Source organism: Staurois parvus, unplaced genomic scaffold (genome assembly GCF_062004578.1).
Source record: "Staurois parvus isolate SC_StPar_1 unplaced genomic scaffold, SC_StPar_1.0 ptg000217l, whole genome shotgun sequence".
In the NCBI taxonomy this organism is placed as follows: Eukaryota; Metazoa; Chordata; class Amphibia; order Anura; family Ranidae; genus Staurois; species Staurois parvus.
Genome location: NW_028318013.1, coordinates 1,458,725 through 1,486,552, shown reverse-complemented (window position 1 = coordinate 1,486,552; position 27,828 = coordinate 1,458,725). Strand labels below are relative to the sequence as shown.

The 27,828-nt window shown below is 42.8% G+C and overlaps 1 protein-coding gene across 1 annotated transcript in view; it reads left to right on the top strand.

The window, feature by feature from the left end:
- TMC5 (transmembrane channel like 5) overlaps positions 1-27,828 on the top strand; it is a 195,401-nt gene that overhangs the window by 69,931 nt on the left and 97,642 nt on the right. The window contains exons 5-9 of the mRNA XM_089679055.1: positions 1,027-1,143; positions 13,929-14,031; positions 19,992-20,079; positions 24,943-25,191; positions 27,476-27,627. Coding sequence (XP_089535181.1) covers positions 1,027-1,143; positions 13,929-14,031; positions 19,992-20,079; positions 24,943-25,191; positions 27,476-27,627 — 709 coding nt within the window. The remainder of the gene's footprint in view (positions 1-1,026; positions 1,144-13,928; positions 14,032-19,991; positions 20,080-24,942; positions 25,192-27,475; positions 27,628-27,828) is intronic.

The following is a 27,828-nucleotide window of genomic DNA, read 5'->3' as shown; positions in this document are numbered from 1 at the left end:
ACCTGCATAGCATCCTAACCTTCTTATTACAGACCACATCTACATATCATCAGGAGAACAATACTATTGTGTTATTGAAATGACCTGACGTTACTCTTTCTGTTGATCCGTCTAACTTCAGTTGCTGTACACATCAGTGAGATGCCTATACTGGAAGACCATCAGGTGGTCGCCATAGAGGAAGATCCTCATGCAGTCATATCAGTTAGTGACCTACCTGGGAAACCAATATTGTCATTTCTGTCTAGCACTTTAGATAAAAGGCCTAAACCCATAAGAAATATCCACAGGTGTACCACGGCTTTACAAAGCAAGAAAGATGACATTTCTCACATAGAAGCTGGGCCTTCAGGCTCACAGGCCACCTTACACATTCTTTCCCCGTTAGAACTGACAGATTATGACCATGGTAGTCTTGTTTCTGAAGTGGAAGTTATAGAATTGCCTTCAGGTACTGATCACTTTAATGCATTTTATGGCTTTACAGTGCTTACAAGGGTACAACAATGAAATGTTTTAACCATACTATTATTATTGTTGATGTATTTGATTATTTATTGTTGTTAGGCCTCGTTCACTTGGGGCCTACAAAAGCATATGCCCGTGGAGGGCTGTGTTTACCTACAATGGGATGCACAGGGGTTCCGTGAATCCTGTGCAGGCTGTCCCATTGATGTCATTTGGGATGAAGGGGCTGCACGGACACAGAAGCTGCTCCCAAACAGACATCCATGAGGGTGCTTGGCCAGTGTGTGTTCATGGCCGTGCACCCGAACACTACGCACTGATGTCAGACTGGGACCAGCGTCTGTGACTGTGCAGCTGTTGCATCCCAATTGACATCAATAGAACTGCCTGCATGAGGATTCACGGACCCCTGTGCACCCCCTTGCAGGTAAACACAGCCCTTCACGGGCGAAAGCTTTAGTATGTCCCGTGTGAGCGAGGCTTAAAATACCTGTATAGAGTTTTTTTTTTTCATTTTTAACCAACAGCAAATAACATCATATTCTTTTGTCAAATTAGGGCTAAGAAATCGTTCAAGGAGACAAACTGTACTTTCGCCACAGTTTATGTGGCCATCTAACATTTCTGGGCTTGACCCTGCTCTGGAAAGGCAGATTGAGAATGGCAAAAAACAAGGTGAGCTATACTTCTCCAGTGGCTATTACCTACTTCATTTTTAACATTTTTGCACACCTGTAAAAATCTTCATTTGTGACTAGAAATTTCCTTAAAACACCAAAAACATACAGTATATTTTCAGAAAAAAGAACCCCTGTAGAATAAAAAGCTGATAGTTGCAATTTCTTAAGTCACATGATGTTTATGCAACTGTTTATTAAATCTGTATTTTCAATAAAAATAAATACACCACAATTAATTTTAGTGCATACATGCGCAATATAATCTCAATTTCTGTACAAAATTAAAGATGGAAATGCTTTTAATTTTTTTTTCTTTTGTATTTTATTGTATTTTAAACTTATCTTAAACATATCAGATACACCCAAAGAACTTAACTGGTTAATCCTAAAGTAATAGTTTCCTTCTTGTTGCTAGGACATTGCAAGGGAGTTCTATCTCCTACTATCCAAGATATAATAGTTGTATGGTGGCTGTTTCTCTCTTCTCTCTCTCCTGCTGCTGTCTATACGTGCACAGAAGGTGGGGACAGGCAGGCCACACTGTGAGCTGTCGGGTGAAGGTGGCAGGTTTGTATGTAAAAGAGGAAGCTCAGCAGGCTCTCTGACTGCCAGATACATATACAAGCCCATTGCTTTCACCCATTAGTTCACAGTGTGGCCTGCCTGCCCCCAACTTGTGTGCATGGCTGAGCAGGGGTGGGAGGAGGGTACTGTACTGGGCTGGGTGTGGGGATGATCAGAGAGTGTGCCACTGCAGATATTACACTTTTTTTTTTTTTTTTTTAAACAACTTTCTTTTATACGTTATTAAACAGCATCCAGTTACCTCTCTCATGGCCAGGGTGCAGTGATATGGAGGTGCAGGATATTAGGGAAAAGTAACACCCCCCTTCCTGGTAATAACACATGCCCTCCTGCCCCCTCTTGGTATTGACAGATAACCTCTCCTTCAAGAGCCCCTCACTTCAGCTAATCATAGATGACTCCTTCCTCCTGTAAATACAAATGACTTCCCTCCTGGTAATGACACATGTCCCCCCACCAGGTAATGACAGATGACCCCCTCCCCCCACCACGTAATGACAGATGACCCCCCCACCAGGTAATGACAAATGACCTCCCTCCCCCAACAAACAATGACAGATACACCCTCCCCCATCAGGTAATGACAGATGACCCCTTCCCCACCAGGTAATGGCAGATGACAGATGACCCCCACCTTCAGGTGCCCTCTTCCTAGTAATGACACATGGCCCCCCCAGGGAATTACTGATTCCCCCCACCATCCTGGTAATATAACATTATCCCCCTTTCCATCCAGCTCCCCCTCTGCTCATCCTGTTCAAACTGTCACAGTAAAGTCTGCAGTCTCTGGAGCCCTCAGTCCCTTGGGGGCCCCTCAAGAGGTGTTACAGGATTTTGTGACAATTTTTGTGTGAGTGTCAGCAGAAGCTGTGGGGAGGGGTGGGGCGGTGTGTGTCTGGACGGTGCTCTCCTCCTCCCTTGCTCAGCCCAGTGACAGCTCGATATCCATCCCCACCTGGTTGTCAGCACTGACACTTTCCCGTTCAGCAGGGCTGGCCTCACCCTATCCTTCCTCTGCTACTCTCCGGCCCAGGACTTGAAAACGGAACCAAAGGCTCAGAGCTCAGAGCTTTCACTTTGCTCTGGATTCTGCTTTGTCAGTCAGAGTGACAGGGAGATAGTACGGGCCCCCCTAGAGCATGAGCGGGGTCACAACTGTGACCCCTGAGACCCCTGATGCTAGACCCATGGTTAGCTTGCTCCTGTGAGCTGAACAGTAACAGGAGTCTCTTAGCAAAGTCCTGGCAACAAGGCAGGGCAGAATTATGTAATGTCTAGGAGATTTTCTATCAGGCTTCAGGAGGTATGTAAATGGATTACACCTATAGCAAGGGCATTATTCAACTTTGGAAAAAACAGCACAGTTTATTTTTATCTACAGGCCCCCCTTACCTGCACAGGCAGTTTTTTGGTAAAGGCAAACTATGCCTTAAGACTAATAATCCTTTCATCCAAACATATGAGATGAATGGATGAATCCCCCACAGGGACATTGTATTTTGACAGTGGCACCTGCCACTGTCAGAATACACCAATAAGTGGCTGCAGCATTCTGTGACTGGATAAGCATGAGAGCATGTAATTACTGACCATCTCTCTGTCTTGTCCTATCAGAGAACACTTTGCATTGATTCAGAAAATGCAAAGCATTCTCTGAATAGCACCCATGCTGAGCGGCCAACCTCCTGTTTTCAGAATGCAGTAGGCCAGTCGTTGAACACAGGACTCCAAAGCTATTGGATATCCCTAGTGTAGTGGCGTCTATTTCAGTGATTACCAGCTTCCAGTTGCATGAGCCAGGTATGGTTTATACATAGTTACATTGGTCCAAGCTTGTTACTTTAAAGAAGGACCTGGAATCCTTCTTTAAAGTAACATGATGTGATTCGGCCTGCAGACTCCTTTTGTACGCACGTTTTTGCTTAGCTGGGAGAGAGTCTTGGGTAGAGAATTCTCAGCGGAACAGAGAGACCACATTATGTTTTTTGCCCATTACTCTTCTATAGCATGCAAATACCAGGAGCTGGGCTATAAGGTGCTCACTCGATGGTATAGGGTCCCTACCTTGTTGGGAAAACTTTACCCTGAGGCGACTAGTACCTGCTGCCATTGTAAAGAGGAAAACGGGACTATCCTCCATGTTTTTTGGTCATGTAAGAGTTTGGACAGCTGCTTGTCCCAAGTCAGAGAGACCATCAAATGACTCACCAACTTTAACCTAGGACAGACTCAGCAACTACCTCCTGTACCACTCCGACCTCTCAAGGAAAAGATATAAAAACTCTGTAAATCCATATGCTGAATGTGGCCTGTATACTGGCTCTGTGGAAGCAGGAACCCCCCTACTCTTTCCTTGTGGTTTACTAAAATATCCTAAATTCATGGAGTAAAAATTAATGAATGAGTTACCTTGGTGAGAGGCATAGAAGAAAAATTTCAGCACAAGTGGTTCTATTGGACCCTCTTTACTTGTTCAAAGGTATCATCTCTGTGCTGACAGTGGGGGAGTGAGTCTCCCCCTTCCCCTCCTCCTCCTCCACTCCCAAAACCCCCCCTCCTTTTTTTTCCTTTACCCCTTCTTTTTCTTGTGTTCTTCTTGTTTAGCCCTAACTGTTCTGGGCAGCTCGTGGAACCCCTATTTTATATTCAGTTTTGTTAAAAATTGCAGCAGGGATATGCACCACTCCAATAGTGTATTCTTTAACCACTTCCCATTCGGCCGATGTATATAAACGGCCGGACGGTGGCAGTGCAGAGTCGGGTGGCCGTTTATGAATGGCCTCCCTGCACCTTGCTTGTGCGCGCTCCCTGGGAGCGTGCAGCACCACGATCCGGTGCCCGCTGTGTCTTCCGGACACAGTGGAACACCGATCGTTGTACGGGACCTCTGTGTGAAGTCCCGATCATGTGATCACTGATTGGCCAAGAAGATTTCCCCAGTACAAATAGAGAGGGTGAATCCCCTAACAGGGGTACAGGCAGCAATAAAAACTGACAGGTGTTCTAATCCCTCTCTACTCTATCCAAACTAAAAAAAATGTTTTACCATTAGTTATACTTTAAGTGAAATCAAGAAACAAAGTGTGCTGCTATGTATGTGTGATTTAAAAAAAAAAACAAAATCAAGCAAATATACATACAGTGCCACTACTAATCAACTTTACAATTATAAAATACATTTGACACTGCTAATAAACAACTTTAAGATTATAAAGTATGGTACTTGACAGTGCTAATTTTCAAATTAATACTATAACAATTCAAAACTGTGAAACAGAACAAAACTAGTACTGATCATATATGTGAAGGAACACAGAAAGTTCAATTAAAGTGGAGTTCCAGTCTCCTGTGACAAAATAAAAGTCACCAACTACAAAAACTGTAGCTGCTGCTGTTAAAAAACAGCCACTAATCTGTCCCACGATCCAGCCATGTAATCACCACAGCCGTATTCACTAGCTGTCCTCTGTCCCCAGCACTGGCATCTTAACTGTGGGCACCTGGCTGTGACAACCTGTGACTTCACTGCTGGGTGTGCCCACTGTGGAGGCAGTGTCCCAGAAGACTGCGAGGGGTTGGGGGGGGGGGAGGAGAGCAGGGGCAGACTGACCATTTGGAAACTCGGGCACTGCCCGAGGGCCTGGGGTCAGTAGGGGGCCCCATGAGATGCCCCTGGTACCTTTTTCATAGGCTTTTTTGAGTTTGGGCAAGGACACAGGGGCCCCATGATCCCCTATTGCTCGGGGGCCCCATGAGTTGTCAATCCGCCCCTGGAGGAGAGTTTACACTTCTGATCGCCTAAGCCAGCCTTTCTCAACTTTTTCAACACAGAGGATCCCTTTGAACTTACTTTTTGGTCTCTGAGAATCCCTGCTGAAAATTGCTGTATCTATGGCTCATGATACTTTAGTCAGTGGGAAGAATGTTCCTTACACTTGTGGTCATTGAGAAGAATTACCCCCTTATAGATAGCTAAAAATATCAATGGTGTCAGTGGGAACCTATCTGAGAGGCAGATATTGCTTGTTGCTCAAGGAACCCTAGCAAACTCTGGAGGAACCAAGGTCAAAATCAAGTACCCGCTCCCCCCTTCTCCCCCCTGCTCCCCACAGGTGCCAATCCTTAATGGGGAGTGGGGGTGGAGCTCCACTTTAAGACAGATCTTGTACACATGAATGGCAAAAGCTATGGCAACAATACAAGATATTGCATAAAGGTTGGTTAAGCATATTAAAACAATTAAACATTTGCCAAAAAGCAGAAGAGCCAGCCCCCTTGTGACACATGTGGAAGGGCATGTGGGCCTTGACGCAGAGAGGCCGCATATTTGTGTACCAGATGTAAACAAACATGTGACAAGAGCTCACGTCCTGAGCACTCCCGGGACAGTTATTGGCTACTTGCAATCGGGAGCTTTCCGATCATATGACCACTGTGACAGCTAATCAAGGCAGTCACATGGTCAAAAAACCCTGCCTCCTGACATCACAAACCCCGGAAAGAGCTGAGGTGCCAAGGGGTTAAGATTAGTGATCATTTGAAGCCATTTATTATCACATAGTTCTTTGGCTCCTTTTTAAATAATGATAACAGAAATCACCCAAATGGCACTGATCAAAAGATTACATACCATGACATGTTTGGCCTTGGTACAGACACACAAGGGGACACGCACAGGTTAAAATGGCAATTAAAGGTTAATTTCCCACATCTGTGGCTTTTTAACCTCCTTGGCAGTATGATTCTTTCCGATTTTTTGTGCTGAAAGCGGTACCATTTTTTTGCATGGAAATATGTAGTTTTTTATTGTAGGCTGTAATTTTTAGGAATAACTCACTGAAATCTGTACGAACAAGAGTCTAGAAAACATTCCGGGTAGGATAAAATTTGAAACACGAAATCATAAATTATAATTTAATAAATAATCATAAAAAATAATAATATAATAATAATAAATTTAATTCAATAATATAATCAAACCGAAAACACTGAAATTTGAAATACAGATGCAAATTCGAACATCGCTGAGCAAAGTCGCAAAATCGTTTTCAGTGTCTGATGACGGATTTCCCCACGAATCATTATCACTCAATTCTGCAAGTGGTTCTGATTTACTATCGCTGTTCTAAAACCGCTTTTGACATAAAGGGACGCTTTTTGGACGCCATGGACTTTTCTAAGTTTCCAGGCAGAAAGAACATTCAAAATCCAGGCAGGGCACAGGACAAAGCAGTAGGGACAAAATATATGTGAAACAGCAATGACAGCAAAAATGACATTTTTTAAAAATTTCAAATTTCCCGCCGGTTCCGGCGCCCGTACGTCCCGACGTCACGGGGACCGGAACACAGAAGCTGGATGCCGGCATCGGCTGGAGGAGATGGCCGGGGACGCTGCAGGGGACACATTGCGGGAGCGAAGGACAAGGTAAGTGCTGCAGGGACCCCCAGAGCAACGCCGCATGGTAAGCCCGAGTGTAGCTCGGGGTTACCGCTCTTGGTATAGAAATTTTACCCCGAGCTACACTTGGGATTACCGCTAAGGAGGTTAAATTGCAATTAGTGTCTGTGTATAAGTGGTCAATAGATTTGTTAGCTCTCATGTGGATGCACTGAGCAGACTAGATACATAGCCATAGGGAGCAGAAAAGAACTGTCAAAAGACCTGCTTTTACAAGGTAATGGAACTTTATTAGGACGGAAAATATATAAAAAGCTTTCCAAAGCCTTAAATATGCCAGTCAGTACTATTTAATCTCCTATTAAGAAGTGGGCATCTTATGATACCAAGCCGAGGTAAGGTAGACCAAGATAGATTGCAGCCACAAATGCCAGAAGAATTGCTCTGAAAAAAGACGGTGTGGCTGTTTTTATGGAGCACAATATGATACTTGGACAAAAATAAGCTACATGGTCAAGTTGCCAGAAAGAAGCCTTTACTGCATCAATGCCACAAAAAAAGCCTTGTTACAATATGCCCAACACACCTTGACATGCCTCGGTGAGCTTTTTTGTGGCATTTGTGCAGTAAAGTAAAAGTATCATCATAATTTTGTAGAGAATAAATAATACTTTTGATAACTAAGTTTTGGCTTTTGCATTGCTAGATATTTATTGTCTGGTGCATTTATATTTTCCTCCTGTATAAGGTGTCTTATGCTGGAGATTTTCTCTAGCTTTATGTTTGGAAGATACCCCACAGGAGAAATGTATAACCAACTAACATCTGTCTTCTCTTTAAGTCTTGTACTTAATATTTGCATAATTGTTTAACAGTATATATTGAATATATATTGAATATTGCTAACTAGCAATTGTGTACCCTATGTATTGTGTGAGAAGAACACAGTACAAATTAGTATCCCCTTTAAAACATAGTGAGGAGCCCTGAAAAAAAAGCACAAGACACACAAAGTCAAATAATGTAAAAATCAAGTTTGAACTATTCAGCTGATATATTTGTAGAGAGGAAAACAACAACTGATTTCATAGTCATATGCCAAGTATATCGTCCAACCAGTGTGCAGTGTCATCTCTTTAACTTAAAGTCAGCAGATACAGCATCAAGTTTGAGACAATAGTGTGATAGGGTTTAGTCCAGCTGGATCTTTCCTGTTTTTTTCAATTCTGAGCCATGAAAAGGAAAGAACGATGTCTTAATTTAACCTTATCTTCCTGTCAAGATACTGTATAACATTGTCCTAAATCTAGTACCTGTGGTGTCTTGGATATCTATAAGGCCTTTTATAATTGTGATGTTAATATGAAAGATGTGTCCATTTCCAGCATTGAGCCCTAGTTCACACCACTGCCTGAAGTCGCATCTAATGTATTTCTTTGGCACTGTCTTAACCACTTGCCTACAGGGCACTTATACCCCCTTCATGCCCAGGCCAATTTTTATCTTTCAGCGCTGTCACACTTTGAATGACAATTGCGCAGTCATGCAGCACTGTACCTATATGAAATATTTATCAATTTTTTTCACACAAATAGAGCTTTCCTTTGGTGGTATTTAATCACCACTGGGTTTGTTATTTTTTGCACTATAAACGAAAAAAGAGTGAAAATTTTGAATTAAGTTTTTCTTTGTTTCTGTTATAAATTTAGCAAACAGGTAACTTTTCTCCTTCACTGATGTGTGTTTTTGAGGCTGCACTGATAGGCAGCACTGATGGACACTGATAGGCAGTACTGATGGACACTGATGAGGCGGCACTGATAGGCAGCACTGATGGGCACTGATAGGCTGCACTGAAGAGTGGCACTGATGAGGTGGCACTGGTGGGCATTGATGAGGAGGCACTGAAGATGCTGCACTGATATGCAGCACTGATGGGCACTAAAAGGTAGCAATGAAGGGCACTGACTGGCGGCACTGACTGGCAGCACTGACTGATGGGCACAGATTGGCAGCACTTTTGGGAACTGATGGGCAGCACTGTTAGGCACTGCTGGGCAGCAATGTTGGGCACTGCTGGGCAGCACTGCTTATCACTGATGGGGACTTTTGGTCCGCATTCTGGGAGGACGTCATATGACACCCTCCCAGAACTGGATGAGCGCTGTGTAGCCATAATTCGGCTAGAGCGCGGTAGGGAAGTGGGTAATAGGTGCAATTGCAAGTAGCGCGATTTGAAAAATAGTTCCTGCATTACTTTTCACCACTTCAGTGCGATTTAACTCTCATAGACTTTAAGGTAAATGGAACTCAGTGAAATAAAGGCGTTAATCCCACTTACAAAATAAATGAATAAACACAGTATTGTGCAAAAAATTATATTAAACAAATGGTTTAATCAATTCAAAGTCTCAATAAATGTCCATTGTTTTTCAAGTGATCCATACGATGCTTTCATTAACTTTCTCAATGTTGTAGTGCTCTCATTCCATTAACGTGCCCAAAACCAGTGACTTATCCAGTTGATCATCTATTTCAGCACATGTGGTGAGATTGAATGACTTACCAGAAACCTATTAGTGTAAGAATATCCTATGATTCCAATATGAACCCAATAATAGGGGAAGGCAGATGTAATAAGGTCTTCTCTCTCTCTCTTACCAGTGGTGGGATATAGCAATGTGTACACTCAAAAGAAAAAGATTGCTACAGTTGCAAGAAAAAGTATGTGAACCCCTTGGGATTACGTGGAGTTTTGCATGAATTGGGCATAAAATGTGCTCTGAATGTCATCTAAGTCACAACAATAGACGAACACAGTCTGCTGAACATAATACTACACAAACATTAGATGTTGGCATGGTTTAATTGCACATAACATGTAAACATTCACAGTGCAGGGAGGAAAAAGTATGTGAACCTTTGGACTTAATAACTGGTTGACCCTCCTTTGGCAGCAATAACCTCAACCAAATGTTTCCTGTAGTTGCAGATCAGACCTGCACAACGGTCTGGAGTAATTTTGGACCACTCCTCTTCACAAAACTGTTTCAGTGTAGCAATATTCTTGGGATGTCTGGTGTGAATCGCTCTCTTAAGGTCATGCCACAGCAATTCAGTCGGGTTGAGGTCAGGACTCTGACTGGGCCACTCCAGAAGGCGTATTCTGTGCTGTTGCAGCCATTGTTTTGTTGAATTACTTGTATGCTTTGGGTCATTGTCGTGTTGCATCACCCATCCTTTGCGGAGCTTCAGTTGGCAGACAGATGGTCGTACGTTTTCCTGCAAAATGTCTTGATAAACTCTGGAATTTATTTTCCCATCAATGACAACAATCCGTCCAGGCCCTGAGGCAGCAAAGCAGCCCCAAACCATGATGCTCCCTCCGCCATGTTTTACAGTGGGGATGAGGTTTTGATGCTAGTGTACTGTGCCTTTTTTTCTCCACACATAGTGTTGTGTGTTCTTCCCAAACAACTCAATCTTGGTTTCATCTGTCCACAGTATATTTTGCCAGTAGTGCTGTGGAACATCCAGGTGCTCTTTTGCAAACTTCAAACGTGCTGCAATATTCTTTTTGGACAGCAATGGCTTCCTCCGTGGTGTCCTCCCATGTACTCCATTCTTGTTTAATGTTTTCCTTATTGTAGATGTGTCAAGAAAAATGTTAGCATGTGCCAGAGATTTCTGTAGGTCTTTAGCTGACACTCTGGGATTCTTCTTTACCTCATGCAGCATTCTGCGCTGTGCTCTTGCAGTCATTTTTACAGGACGACCAAGCCTAGGGAGAGTAGCAACAGTGCTAAACTTTCTCCATTTGTAGACAGTCTGTCTTACCGTGGACACATGAACATCAAGGCTTTTGGAGATACTTTTGTAACCCTTTCCAGCTTCATGCAAGTCAACAATTCTTGATCGTAGGTCTTCTGAGAGCTCTTTTCTGCGAGGCATGGTTCACATCAGACAGTGCTTCTTGAAACCAGTAAACCCAAAACAGGTGTGTGTTTTTTAAGGGCAGGACAGCTGTCAGCAACACATCCAATATCATCACACTGATTGGAGTCAAGGTTGGCTCACTCCTGGCTCCAATTAGCTCTGGGAGAAGTCATTAAGCTAGGGCCTCACATACTTTTTCCTCCCTGCACTGTGAATGTTTACATGTTATGTGCAATTAAACCATGGCAACATCTAATGTTTGTGTAGTATTATGTTCAGCAGACTGTGTTCTTCTATTGTTGTGACTTAGATGACCTTCAGAGCACATTTTATGCCCATTCATGCAAAACTCCACGTAATCCCAAGGGGTTCACATACTTTTTCTTGCAACTGTACATGGTGCAATATATTTATTTAAAATAGAAAAAAATTTATAAAATTGCACTCACATATAATGTGCCACTGACGGCACGAACACAAAGGCATGGAATGAATACAAAGCGCTGCGCCCCACCCTGTGTGAGCCGGCATGCGTTCCACAGGCCGGATCCAAACCACCAGAAGTGGCGTGCAATGGGGACTGGAAGTGACGACAATGGCTGCGCCTCAATGCGTTTCGTGGAATCGCATCATCAGGAAGGTAAATGGCACTGAAACTGCACCTGTGTCTATATCAGCGCTACTTTGAAGTTGCGCTTTAAATGGGACCAAATTGCACTACTTTTAAATCGCATTCGGTGTGAACCAGGGCTAAATCACAATGAGGCCTATTTATAAAACATCTGAAACAAGAACTGTCTGCAGTGACCCAGTGCCCATATAAATAAACTGGATTCAAGATGTATTTTTCCCAGGGCAGGTAGAGTAGGGGGCATTGCAAATTAGTTTATATGTAGTGAGTTGTACAGGTTCATTCGATAATATCCAGCATCTTGGAATATGGTCTATTATGAAAACAGTGATTGTGCCCACTACATAACTCATTTATATACAGTTGCAAGAAAAAGTATGTGAACCCCTTGGGATTACGTGGAGTTTTGCATGAATGGGCATAAAATGTGCTCTGAAGGTCATCTAAGTCACAACAATAGAAGAACACAGTGTGCTGAACATAATACTACACAAACATTAGATGTTGCCATGGTTTAATTGCACATAACATGTAAACATTCACAGTGCAGGGAGGAAAAAGTATGTGAGGCCCTAGCTTAATGACTTCTCCCAGAGCTAATTGGAGCCAGGAGTGAGCCAACCTTGACTCCAATCAGTGTGATGATATTGGATGTGTTGCTGACAGCTGTCCTGCCCTTAAAAAACACACACCTGTTTTGGGTTTACTGGTTTCAAGAAGCACTGTCTGATGTGAACCATGCCTCGCAGAAAAGAGCTCTCAGAAGACCTACGATCAAGAATTGTTGACTTGCATGAAGCTGGAAAGGGTTACAAAAGTATCTCCAAAAGCCTTGATGTTCATGTGTCCACGGTAAGACAGACTGTCTACAAATGGAGAAAGTTTAGCACTGTTGCTACTCTCCCTAGGCTTGGTCGCCCTGTAAAAATGACTGCAAGAGCACAGCGCAGAATGCTGCATGAGGTAAAGAAGAATCCCAGAGTGTCAGCTAAAGACCTACAGAAATCTCTGGCACATGCTAACATTTTTCTTGACACATCTACAATAAGGAAAACATTAAACAAGAATGGAGTACATGGGAGGACACCACGGAGGAAGCCATTGCTGTCCAAAAAGAATATTGCAGCACGTTTGAAGTTTGCAAAAGAGCACCTGGATGTTCCACAGCACTACTGGCAAAATATACTGTGGACAGATGAAACCAAGATTGAGTTGTTTGGGAAGAACACACAACACTATGTGTGGAGAAAAAAAGGCACAGCACACTAGCATCAAAACCTCATCCCCACTGTAAAACATGGCGGAGGGAGCATCATGGTTTGGGGCTGCTTTGCTGCCTCAGGGCCTGGACGGATTGTTGTCATTGATGGGAAAATAAATTCCAGAGTTTATCAAGACATTTTGCAGAAAAACGTACGACCATCTGTCCGCCAACTGAAGCTCCGCAAAGGATGGGTGATGCAACACGACAATGACCCAAAGCATACAAGTAATTCAACAAAACAATGGCTGCAACAGCACAGAATACGCCTTCTGGAGTGGCCCAGTCAGAGTCCTGACCTCAACCTGACTGAATTGCTGTGGCATGACCTTAAGAGAGCGATTCACACCAGACATCCCAAGAATATTGCTACACTGAAACAGTTTTGTGAAGAGGAGTGGTCCAAAATTACTCCAGACCGTTGTGCAGGTCTGATCTGCAACTACAGGAAACATTTGGTTGAGGTTATTGCTGCCAAAGGAGGGTCAACCAGTTATTAAGTCCAAAGGTTCACATACTTTTTCCTCCCTGCACTGTGAATGTTTACATGTTATGTGCAATTAAACCATGCCAACATCTAATGTTTGTGTAGTATTATGTTCAGCAGACTGTGTTCTTCTATTGTTGTGACTTAGATGACATTCAGAGCACATTTTATGCCCAATTCATGCAAAACTCCACGTAATCCCAAGGGGTTCACATACTTTTTCTTGCAACTGTACACAGAAGAAAAGTGGTTCCTGTAGTAACTTATGAGAATACCTGTGCGGTTTAGTGCTGGTTAGAAAATGACTTCTGGATTCTTAGCAATACCATACCAGGTCACATGCGTTACATTTTGAAACACCTCCACTGCGTGTAGCTTATGGTCTGTTTGGCTACAAAATGAGCTTGTCATGGCAGACTGTTTTATATTCTGTGTGGCTTTTTTTTTATTGTTAATTTAGCTCTGTTTTTTATCAATCAGAAAAAGAAAAGTTAATTGCAGAACTTGTGGAACAGTCTAAAAGTGAAGTAGCTAACAAAATCCGGAAATTTCCAACCTGTCTAAATGAAAAACGACACCTGAGGTAACAGTTGTTTTAGGTGTAATAGTTAATACACTGAAAAAAGTGAAAGAAGAAGTCTCATTTCTTTTTTTATTAGTGTTCTACAGTGTCATATCTTCCTATGTCCTGTGAAAGGCTAGCTACATAGTTGGATAGGATGACCCTCCCCTTCCCCACTGCCATTCGACAATGCAGGTAGTATGATGACTCCATTGTCTCTGACTCCTAGCACTTACCCAAGACAAGCACCAGCAAGTTGTAATGTAGAGGGATGAGAGCAGGGACTTATTTACCACAAGGCAAACAAGGCATTTGCCTAGGGCGGCATTTTTCATTAAGAACACACGCTGCATGGGCACCAGGTGGGATCTAAGAGAGCCTGCGGGCTGCTTGATGGTGTATGCAGAGCCTGACAATTGTTCCCGGGGATGTCCAGAGCTGTGAAGGTGAGTGTCTGTGAGTGTCTTTCTCTCCCCTGCCAGGGATGGGAGGGGGGTGCCAACGGGTGTATGAGAGAGGCAGTGGTAGTGAAAGGCTCCCGGGGGGGGGTGGGGGTGTTGGTTGTGTTATGCTTTCTCCAGTGAGGGGGAGGGGGTGTTGGTCGGTGTCAGGTTCTCTCCGCAGGAAAGGTTGGTTGGCCAATTTTTGTGTTGCCTAGGGCAGCACAAAACCTAGATGCACCACTGGATGAGAGGCCAATGGAGCCATTACCTTGCTAGTTGCTTTGCAGAACAGCTGTGGGCGAGGGAAATGTCTTATCTAATCGGGAAACTAGCCTTCCACAGCAAAATTAGAAGATGGGACAAAATACTACATGTACTTTGTCCCCTGGGACAATAATAAAAAATTAAGTGAGACTTCTTGAAGGTCAGTGTAACTTTTTTCTCTGGAACTGGCTGGCTTGAGGCTTATTTGCTGCTTATACTTCCCTGGAAATACAGAGAAACTACTACATGGAAATTAACTAACGATTTACAACCTCTGCTCTATCTTCTTCTCCTCTTGGCTCCCGAGACAAGCCATCTCTTGATTCTCCCCCTTCCATAAACGAAGTTGTGAAAGTAGTTGTACAACAACCGCTGCATGTTTCTAGAATGATCATCCATTCAAAAGGCCATATGGTGATGGGATTGTGTCTGCACAATGTCTGCAGGTAGCTACATAAGACAGTGCATGTGTAAAACCTATTTCAGTACAAAGCACCATCCTATGTACTGAAAGTACTGTTATTTGAAAACTATACACAAAATGGTGCAGGAAATTTAAAAATTGTGCTTTCAGGCACAGGGCAGCGCTATCCAGACTTCTGAAACATGAAAGATCTCTACATAAAACAGAACCAATCTTGTCTACAGAAGAGATCTTTCATCTGCAGATACACACACAACACTAAATAATATTAAAATAATGCTTCCAGACACTGAAAATGCTCCTATGTATTGGTACAGTCATTCATATACTTTAAAGAGGACAAAAAGTTGTGAAATGAGCAATTGACAGAAAATGGGCAAAAAATGGCAACTTTGCACATACTTTTTCTATCTATACAGTTGCAAGAAAAAGTATGTGAACCCCTTGGGATTACGTGGAGTTTTGCATGAATTGGGCATAAAATGTGCTCTGAACGTCATCTAAGTCACAACAATAGAAGAACACAGTCTGCTGAACATAATACTACACAAACATTAGATGTTGCCATGGTTTAATTGCACATAACATGTAAACATTCACAGTGCAGGGAGGAAAAAGTATGTGAGGCCCTAGCTTAATGACTTCTCCCAGAGCTAATTGGAGCCAGGAGTGAGCCAACCTTGACTCCAATCAGTGTGATGATATTGGATGTGTTGCTGACAGCTGTCCTGCCCTTAAAAAACACACACCTGTTTTGGGTTTACTGGTTTCAAGAAGCACTGTCTGATGTGAACCATGCCTCGCAGAAAAGAGCTCTCAAAAGACCTACGATCAAGAATTGTTGACTTGCATGAAGCTGGAAAGGGTTACAAAAGTATCTCCAAAAGCCTTGATGTTCATGTGTCCACGGTAAGACAGACTGTCTACAAATGGAGAAAGTTTAGCACTGTTGCTACTCTCCCTAGGCGTGGTCGTCCTGTAAAAATGACTGCAAGAGCACAGCGCAGAATGCTGCATGAGGTAAAGAAGAATCCCAGAGTGTCAGCTAAAGACCTACAGAAATCTCTGGCACATGCTAACATTTTTGTTGACACATCTACAATAAGGAAAACATTAAACAAGAATGGATTACATGGGAGGACACCACGGAGGAAGCCATTGCTGTCCAAAAAGAATACTGCAGCACGTTTGAAGTTTGCAAAAGAGCACCTGGATGTTCCACAGCACTACTGGCAAAATATACTGTGGACAGATGAAACCAAGATTGAGTTGTTTGGGAAGAACACACAACACTATGTGTGGAGAAAAAAAGGCACAGCACACCAACATCAAAACCTCATCCCCACTGTAAAACATGGCGGAGTGAGCATCATGGTTTGGGGCTGCTTTGCTGCCTCAGGGCCTGGACGGATTGTTGTCATTGATGGGAAAATGAATTACAGAGTTTATCAAGACATTTTGCAGGAAAACATACGACCATCTGTCCGCCAGCTGAAGCTCTGCAGAGGATGGGTGATGCAACAGGACAATGACTCAAAGCATACAAGTAATTCAACAAAACAATGGCTGCAACAGCACAGAATATGCCTTCTGGAGTGGCCCAGTCAGAGTCCTGACCTCAACCCGATTGAAATGCTGTGGCATGACCTTAAGAGAACGATGCACACCAGACATCCCAAGAATATTGCTACACTGAAACAGTTTTGTGAAGAGGAGTGGTCCAAAATTACTCCAGATCGTTGTGCAAGTCTGATCTGCAACTACAGGAAACGTTTGGTTGAGGTTATTGCTGCCAAAGGAGGGTCAACCAGTTATTAAGTCCAAAGGTTCACATACTTTTTCCTCCCTGCACTGTGAATGTTTACATGTTATGTGCAATTAAACCATGGCAACATCTAATGTTTGTGTAGTATTATGTTCAGCAGACTGTGTTCTTCTATTGTTGTGACTTAGATGACGTTCAGAGCACATTTTATGCACAATTCATGCAAAACTCCACGTAATCCCAAGGGGTTCACATACTTTTTCTTGCAACTGTAGTCGTTTATAATCTTTTATACAAATTATCTTTCTTTGATGAATGAACACGTGTCTTAAAATCACTCATTTCTTCAGACCACTGCCTAATAGCTATGTTAGTCTAATAGGTATCAAGACGGGTAGTTTGCTGTAACTTTTGGATATAGAGCAAAAACTATTCCAAGGAAGTGTTTCAGGCGATCTCCAAGCTACCAGACGCCTCGAACCGCATCTCGGCTCAACCTTCCCTCTTAAATCTCAGATCTCCAGGTCCTCTAAAAAGGAGCGTCAAATTCACACCCTAACGGCAGCTAAGCAAACAATCGCTAAAGCCTGGAAATCACCTACACTCTCTTTGGATGAAACTAAAATAAGAATACATTTTCTGATGTTGCACATAAAAAAATTAGGCAAAACTAACTGATAGAATGGATACATTCAAGTCTATCTGGCAGCCATGGAGCTGTAAGTTTCTTCCTAAGGGTTTTGACCTAGACCTTCTGGAGCTTTAGGGAGTAATGTGTCCATTGGCAATACCTTTTTCATAGCATGTCCATTGGTAATACCTATTTTGTAGCTGTCCTGCTTATAACCTTCCCCCCACCCGCCACATACACACACTTTACATTTAACCTAAGTAGGCTTAGCATGATCATTCAACCACATTCCCTTCTTTGTCCCTTCCCTTTCGGTGACTCTAAACATTCATTTGCATCACAGTTATCCGTTCTCCTAGCACAAACAGTCTTATATCTCTCTTCCTCTATATCACACTTCTTCTATACCCTATGTTCAAAATTATATTGTCATCTGGTACTCATTATTTCTCTTCTACTTTTATTCATCATTTTGAATTTCTCACAAATTGTAACATGTCTTATGTTATGTGTATTGTCTACTACACCTTTTAATAATGCAAATTGTTGCTTATTTTGTCTGCAAAACTAATGAACAAAATAAAAAAGTAAACATATTCCTCTTTCAACCATTGGGAGACACAGGAAGATAGCTTGTATAATGCGACCTACAAGAAAATGGACTGAAGCACCACCCCCTTAAGGGTTGCTTAGTAATTTTTGGGTTCCTTGTCAATCTGGACCCCTTTCTGAAAGCCCAACCTCTGCTGACACCACTGTACTCTTGTGACAAGAAAAAGTCATCACTGTAAAGTGGGCTCACACACAAGTTAGTGTAAACCAATATGAAGTTTATATTGAACTTGAACGTAGCTTGATCAAAAAGCACAAAATAACAATGGCATATGCAGCAGATACTGTATAATCACTCTTGTCAACTTTAAGTAAAAGTACCAGTAACTGTTAGCAGGCCTGCTTTCAGAAATAATCCACTGCCTCCAATCTGAGGTGAATGTTGAATACCCAGCGAGCGAGGACAACTATCAATAAATAGGTAAACTCACTGCAGGTCCTCAGAACCTGATGGCAAGGATTAGATTTGAAAATGGAGAGAGCTCTAGTCTATAATCAACCAATGACCCAAAGGACAATATGGAGTCTTCTGTGCACTAGTTGAGGCCCAATTGGTGTGAAGATGATCTAAGGTGTAGATGATAGTTAATAAGTACTTCTCCTCCTAATGGTAGTGAACTGATGCGAGGTCCCCTTTAAGGCACTAAACAAGGACAAATTCGAAGTAGTGAAGTGTAAGAGTTGGCATAAGTGTCTGAGAGCAAGAACAACTCTCCTTGGGTGACAAGGGCCAAACACAACAGTAGTAGAAATCCTGTTCAACTGGGAAGGGTAAATTGTTTAACTGCTGTATTCTGGCTGGCAGCTGTGTCCTGCGGTCAGTTTGGATGATGAGACTGTAACACAAATATATTTCAATGATGGCAACTGGGAGAACTAGGCCGCAAACTGAGGTGACTATGTGTAATGTCCGCAACTATGTGCAGGTAGACAGCAGATGAGATATAATTGTCAGTGTTCACTTAGTAGGTGTATGAGACTCTCTCACCCATTCAATGGTGTCCGGCAGGTCTTAGCGATCCATCTTTATCTACAGATGGGGGCCTCCATAGACTCTCCAGTCCTGATTTGGTATCTCCTGCTTACAGATTGACTTGTGGGGCAGCGTGGCAAGACTGGCGATCAGCAGACTCTTTTCACTCCTCCTCCCTCTCTGACTCTGGCTCTGCGGCCTGGTCCAATACACTAGAGTCAGCACACTTCCTCCTCTCTCAATCTCTCCCCTCTCACCTCTTGCTCAGTCTCCCAGACTTTGAGATATATATGCCCCCTGCCCACACTCCTCTGGGAAATGTAGTTTCCAAATGCACTGCTCCTTAGTAAAGTCCTGGAATTCAGCATACAAGTTCCATGTAGCTGTGAATGCTACTGTTCTGCAGGACACTGTCATTTTCTGTTGGTTTCAACTTCCTGCATTATATGTTTATAGCAGGGTGTTACAGGACATTGGTGCAAAGATGCTGTAGGTCAGCTCCATATCCCCTACCATTAAACTGGCATGCCCCAGTTTAAGTTGGTGTTCTTGATTTATGCCATCCTTATCTAGCTCTGTTTTGAGTGTGACTTCTTTAATCAAGTAGCTTCTGGTAGAGTGGTAGACTTTAGTTTTGTTTACACTAATGACCATTCTCCTGTAGGTGATTCCAAATAACACATTTTCTAATACTTTGAGCGTGTGTCTCTTAATGGATTCTGATAAAGGGATTTTACAGTAAGCACAAAAATCCCATAATGTAAAATACTGCTTCAGAGACAAATATATTAATTAAGAAAACATGACGAGAGAACTATGGGAAGGCTGTAAAAAGATGTGTATCTTATGGTTACATTAACTCTCTGCAGGAACCAAGTCATGAAAATAAAAGAGAACTCTTCAAAAGATGCTTCTGAAATGAAGTGCTGTAATGGATGTCTTCGTAGTATTAAGTTGGTAAGTCTTCCTTTTTTATGTCACTATTTTCATCTCATCATTCTTGTAATAGAACCGGACCCAGACTACACTAGGGTATTTCCGTTAGACTCCCGCTTCCCTGTCCAAACACAGATCCACGGACACCACTCTTGAATGAAACCAGGAAATAGACTGCTTTATTTTAACACAGACACAAAATATATGCATTCAAGGGAACAATTCTCCCCTCCCCGCATAAGGACACAGGGCGGGGCAAACCACATCTAGCAACAAGAAACACATCAGCAGACACCCCCCCCCCCAAACCAAGCCAATACACAAATACATTCGTCCCATAATAGTTTGCTCCCAAGCAAGACACACAATAGAACAATGGGATACAATCACATAACACCAAACAATCCACAACCCCCACCTATCTCCTATACATGTCTACACAATAGCAGGACATTTCACCCTGCACCCCTAAGAGGCAAAGGGTGACTTACACATAAGAGGGATATGGGGAGCTGAGACAAGGGTCTCCCCACCCCTCCAAAGTGAGCTGTATTCCATGGGCCCCCCACCCAAAGTCACTCCCATCACATATCTCCCCTTTCGGCAGGAGACTAACACAGGAGTAAACCCCAGACGGGTGGACTCCGAAGTTAGTCTGGAATTCCAGTCCCCCAATGCCAGCACCCACACAGTACCCCAAACAAATTGTGCCACACAAGGCACTACTCACCCAGCCAACCTCTGCCTCTCTCGTAGAACATACTCGCCGCTGGGGAGAAGTACAGGCTGGTCCTTCTCCCTGAAGTCCTCTCAGCCGCTGGAGAGAAGACAGGGTGGCTGGGCTGACTCCATCATGCTGTTGGAGATCTAGGCCAACTGCCCAGCATCCCTGGGGTATCCAGATGGTGACTGTAGTCTCATCCAATTTGACTTGATGGACATCCCCCATTGTTTGCAAAGTAAGGCTGACATCCTCTTGTCCCAATGCCAGACCCTTTTCTCGGGTTGTGTCAGTGGAGACCGAAGTCCCATCCACGGACATCAGCTCAAGCTGCCGTTGTGAGGTGCCGATTGCATCCTCTTCTTGTAGCTCCTTCAGTACTGATTGTTGTGGGCAGAGGTCAACAACGCCATGTCCTGATGCCAGCTCTTCTGCTGAAGGCTCGCTGGCTGGTTCCTCCTCAGCAGAAAAGTCAATCAAATCCCCAGTCTCTGGAACTAGTGTCTGGGGATAGGGGTTCACCATCTCCTGTCCGTGGAACTCAGAAGATGTTACCAGTGCTGGGCAGAGTTCAGTAATGTTTGGTCCTGTTACCAGCTCTTCTGCTGGAGGCGCACCGGCTGGTTCCTCCTCAGCAGAAAAGTCAATCAAATCCCCAATATCTGGAACTGGTGTCTGGGGATAGGGGTTCACCATCTCCTGTCCGTGGAACCCTGAAGATGTTACCAGTGCTGGGCAGAGGCTAGCAGAGCTCTTCCCTTTTGTCAGCACTACAGGTTTGGGGGCAGCAATCTCTGGAATTCCACTGCCGATTCTTGGGCATGCTGCTGAACATGTTTTAGCAGTTGCCTGTATGCCCTTTCCAGATGCTGTTCTTTCATCAGCAGGTATTCCAGATCTGGTTCAAGCTCTGAGACCCCTCTGGGACCAAACATAGCCTCTCTGTCTTCTCGCAGTTCCTCAAGGGTAGGTTCTCCTTCATCGCCAAACACAAAAAGATCTGTAAGGCTTTCCCACAGCAATCAAGGGCCACCAAAGTCATATCCCTGTGCAGAGCATTCTGTTGTCACGCCTAAATATTTCTGCTCTGCGTACCATTGCAGAGCCCGATATCTGTTGTCCAGCTCTATCTCCAGCTGGACCAGCCTGTCCAACTCAGTCACCCATTGCTCCTGGGGTTGCTCTCCCAGGAATGGCATCCGTAACATCCGATTGTCCCTGGCCCATTCCCCTGGGGTTGGATAGCACTTGCCCTTGTCCATACCAGGGATAGCACTTGCCCTTGTCCATACCATACCATAACCTGGAGGGCTCCACTCCAAAGCAGCACCCGAATCCGCTGCATGAGCTCCTGGTACTCATCCGCAGACACAGTCCTGGGGTATGCTGCAAGAGCGATCTACAGCAGCCCTGGGAACTCTGATGCCAGGTCCATATCTCCACTGGGTAACCGACGTCTACTTTCCTCATCTTGAATCCAGGTGGTGGTTTGGATGTGTTCAGAGCTTGGAAGCACAATCCCACCAATGCCACCAATGTAACGGAACCAGACCCAGACTACACTAGGGTATTTCCGTTAGACTCCTGCTTCCCTGTCCAAACACAGATCCACGGACACCACTCTTGAATGAAACCAGGAAATAGACTGCTTTATTTTAACACAGACACAAGATATATGCATTTAAGGGAACAATTCTCCCCTCCCTGCATAAGGACAGAGGGCGGGGCAAACCACATCTAGCAACAAGAAACACATCAGCAGACACCCCCCCCCCACCAAGCCAATACACAAACGCATACATCCCATAATAGGTTGCTCCCAAGCAAGACAAACAATAGAATAATGGGATGCAATCATAAAACACCAAACAATCCACAACCCCCACCTATCTCCTATACATGTCTACACAATAGCAAGACATTTCACCCTGCACCCCTAAGAGGCACAGGGTGACTTACACATAAGAGGGATATGGGGAGCTGAGCCATGGGTCTCCCCACCCCTCCAAAGTGAGCTGTGTTCCATGGGCCCCCCACCCAAATTCACTCCCATCACGATTCTATCTTTCATTTATAAGGCATATACAGGTATTTATAAGGTATCATCCTTACAATATATTACAGTACAGTACAGTACCTATTAGAGCAAATAGAAGACAGCGCACAAGTGTAAATAAGGATGACTGTAGATATCCTGCTGTTTAAATTTCTGTCTTCAAGAAAATCACTGGGGAGCAGGTACCCACCATTGTTCGTAGCTACTGGTAATATGTTTTCTCCTTTTTTACAAATGTAGGACTACAACTACCAGCAACATCTTCCCCTACTCAAATATCAGAAATTGCCCAAGTATTGAAAACTTGGCTAGTAAAAGAAAATGTATCCCTTGGTGTTATTGCACCAGTCTTTGTGCTGAATTAGAATTTTTTTGCTGGCCACATAGAGAGAAAAGCTTCAGGGGAGAGGAAATAGAAGGTACATTAGTTGATGTGCTTCATAAAGCTTAAAGCAGAACTTTACCCATAACAGCTTGATAAAAAAATAAGTTTTTTTTTATCAAGAAACATATATCCACATTAATAATTATGCTACCAAAATTAGTGTATGCTGTAAATTGCCTCCAGCATTGCTCCAGTTTCTTCTTGCCGGAGGCTACCATTTTGCTGAAGCCCAGAGCCCTAAGCAGCAATAAAACTTTTGCCTTTCAGCAGATCTGCCTCTACAAATTCGGCACAGTGCCTAAAAATAGAGAGCAACTGAGCATGTGCAGAGCAAGGTGAGAGTGTATACCTGGATGTTAAACAGTATAGGCACTTATTTTCAATGTTTTTCGTAACTATACCTGCAGAAGGGGCCAGCCTGAAGTGATCTAGCAGAACTTAGTTTTCTGACTAAAGTTCCACTTTAAATAGAGGCAGAACCTGTTAGAACAGTAGAGACCAATCTACAGGTAAGTTGGATAGACAGGTTATTGTCCAATAATCAGTTTTTGCATTTCATACAAATAGATCATATGAAAAATAACAAATGTTTTTTGAATGCAACACAATAATGTATACTGTAATGTGTGCTGTAATGTAAAGTCTGATGTTCACTTCCTAATAGGAACCCATCATAAGCACAGTGTGGGCTGACCAACAACAGTGCTGCAACTATGAGAGGTCACCATGATTACAGGCATACAGCTCACAGGCTGATTCAGTGGTACAAGTGAAACATTACTTCCAAGAACAATGCAGATGACAGGGCAGCTCTTTTGACAATACATTTGACTTATAGTTAAAAAAAGGCTGGAACTTAAGCTTTAAACTTTGTGATTAACATTTATTTCAGAACTAAGCGGTTAGCCTAGAATTAGGGCTGTGGTTCATTATAAAGCTAGTTGCAGAGAATTTTCCATAGGATAGGTGTACTTTAAAAATACATTCCTTTGTTCTCCTGTGCCAACTAAAATATTTTCACATATAGTTCACAATACCCTTTCAGAGCATTCTTTTGATGCAAAATCATTTACAGGTCCTTCCAGGAAAACGGATTTCTGATTATTATTTACTGGGGAAATGGAACAAATTCCCTAAAGAGTTTGTGGTAGACCAGTAGGACCCACAAAGAGCCGCTATTGTTCAGAACAGTTTACAGCAGATCTAACCGTTAACTAACATTTAGCTAAATTTGTAATTGATATTTTTTAATCCTGAAATATAGTTTCACTTTTTTTTAACCTTTTACTACTGATTGTGCTGATGTTTTGCTCTGGTCTTTTTAGTCATTTCCTACATGCACTTGCTCCAGCTTTGGCTACGAATCATTGCTCAGGACTAGCCCTTTGATAGTGACAACATTGATCCATGTTTGCACCATGTTTGTGTGTCCGCATTGGCCACTTTTAGTCACTATCAGGGGTGCATGTGACAGCCCAACTGGGAGACACGTTTCATAGATGCCTGAAATAGAACCTTAATGGCAAGATCACAATGCATTTTTTAATAAAAGCTGCATATTTAAAGATATTAAAGACCCTATTGAATTGTCATTAATATGTGAAACCAAACAGTATGATTTTAATGAATAGGTCTACATCTACAGTAAAAGATCAGCATTTAATATTGTGTGGTTATTTAGTTTTTATTGTACCACTTTATAATTTTTTATTTTTTTAACAGGCCTTTCGGAGGTTCAAGCAAGCTGTTTTAGATGTTTTTGAAAAATTAGAACTTTGGCATAGTACCTTGAAAATCATAGAAGGGAAATTTGGGTCAAGCATTCTGTCTTACTTTGTTTTCCTCAAATGGCTCCTGCTGTTCAACATCTTCTCATTTGTGGTGAACTTCAGTTTTATAACTATTCCACAGTTTGTTGACATGCCACCCAACAACCTATCATTTTCTGGTCTAGAACTTCTTACAGGAGCTGTAAGTACTACGATGCTTTTCATAGACATTTGTGTTATTCATTGTTTGTATGGTATGTCCTTTTTCCTTACATTACTCAGCAACAAAATGTTTTTCTGAATCCTGTTTCCTTAGCCTGTGCCTGCTTTGGATAACTTTTTTGTTAGGGTTGTAGAGTGTGATAGAAATTGTGCATAAAAGTAGTACCTGGCTATTCGATGAGCATAGCATCAGGGGTCACAACTGCACCCATGCTCCAGGGGAGCCCATGCGGCCTCCCTGTCATATTGGGTTTTGCAGGTCGCAATTTGAGAAATTGATCCCCTTTATGCAGCAGCTGAAAGTCATATTCTCCTCCTTTCCCTCCCTCTGCTTTCAGCTGCTGCATACAGGGGATCAGTTCCTCTAATTGCCCCCCTTGCTGAACTGATCACCCTCTCTGTGCTCAATTCTGCCTGCTGCCTAACCCCCCTCCTTTCCCCCAGCTATGCCAGCTCCTCTCCTCTCCCGCTGCCTCCTGCTGGAATGTTTTCAGGCTGGAGATTTAGAGAAATGGCCAATAAATATGTAATTTACCTGCTCCTTTCTTTTCTGAATGAACACAGCGTGTGATCGGTACCAACCACTCACTTTGTTTATTCATTACTGAAGCATAGTAAACTGTGTTTACTATGCTTTAGTTTATGGATGAACTGGAAGGCTGTGCAGAGCTCTTCTTTTTAATTAATTCTGGGGAACTGGGGAATGTGTTTTTAATTTAGGCTTATGGATTCCATTTCAGTCATTATTTACACAGTACACGCATGCCTAGAGCTGGAGCACGCTGTGCCCAAATTCTTTAAGGTTACCACTCTGTGCTCTGTCAAAAGCCCCAGCCTGCCAAAACGTTCCCAGTTTGCTTACTACTGAAATCTGTTTTGTATGGAGTGTGGTAAAATCCAGGATAAGCTATTCAGTATTTTCTTAAGAAATGCCCTTTATGGATCCAGCCATTTTCTGTCCTAACAAGACTCTGTTCCTGTGGATGACATTCCAGTGTTTGAAAAACCCAGTGGATAAAACTTGAAGGATTTATTCTCCCAAGCAGGCTCTGCCCTGCGACCAGTCATTGCTGCCATGTTCATCTGCGAGACTCTGGTTGTATGGTCCAAGTATATGCCTAGAGATCCAGGTTCAGCCTTTACTGATCCTTCAGTTCTCCAGCAATTGGAACTTATGCCTGTTGCCCTGCACTACTGTCATTTGCTTGATATCTAGAATGGGCCTTGTGTCTGTATATATGTGAAGGACCCTTTAGCTAAAAAGCTGGTCTGTGGAACATGAGTGCAAAAAAATGGCTATTATTCATGCACTCACCATCAAAGAGCATAAGGAGGCCAAGCCTCAGACTGGAAAATTCTTCTAACTTGGATGCCAAAAAAATTCCCTACATTTCTTCCAGTCATAACCTATGATTAAGCACAAGCTCATGTCAAACACATTCACAGGTCCTGTATTCATGTCCTAGTGTTTTGTGTGTCCTATGGATCAATAAATACACACTATATTCATCTATCTTCCAGTGTGCAGCTGACCCTTCCTATTGCCTCTAGGTCCATACTGGCATTACCAAAGCCTGCAAGCAAGTGCTTTTAGCAATAAGGCCACACCCGCACTTCTCAAAATCAGGGGGCATCTATTAGCCTTTGCTCCCACTTGAAATTAACACATTTTGCTGCATGGTGATGGACATTCTAAGTATAGACTAAAAGCTAGAATTTCACACTCTATCTCAACCATGCAAGGACAAGCAGACCTCTACACTGTTTTGGCACAGCTCTCTTGAGGTGAAGTGGTAGCCATGGTCCTGGAAAAAGATGTTTCAGGATTTTTACTGAAAACTATTTACTGTCCCCAAAGCAAAAGGGGGCATTTGCCATCTTTTTGGATCTAAAGGCACTCAACATCTTCACTCGAGTGCAAAATTCCTTTAGGCAGCAGTATAACGATCTTGCCTCAGACTTACACGTGGTAGGAACTCTGTGGTAGAGTCTGGACAGGTAAAAAAATAAAGATCAGACATCATGTCTTTGCTGTTGTTTGCTGCACATATAAAAGGACCGACCTGGCATCATGTCTGTTTCCTGCGTTGATTAGAAAAACATGGTTACACTGCAGTTGGATGTCACAGGAGCGACATGGTACAACCAAAAGAAAAGGGGCATTTTTATAATGTATAGATACTGTAGATGTGTCCTTAGATATCCTAAGGGGAAGATATCATTAGATTTGACCTGTGTTTTTTTTTTTTTTATAATATTTTCAGGGCTTTTTTGATAAAACTGTTCTGTATTATGGATTTTACACAAATGACACCATCAATAAAGAAGCATATCTTGCACCTTATAATATGCAGCTTGCATATTTTTTCACTATTGGATTGTACCTGGCTATCTGCTTCCTTATCCTGCTTTTCAGGTAAGTTGTATAGAATCTGTACCGCTGTAAACAGAGCAGGGTTACACTATATTATGCTGCCTTAGACCTATGTGAATGATGAAGACTTGTTTGTCTAAATTCTGTTTCTTATTCTATCCTACGTGCTGAATAATTATTATATTAAAAGTTGGACATGCAGTGGGAAGAAATACATTAATTTGACTGAATGGCTCATAACCT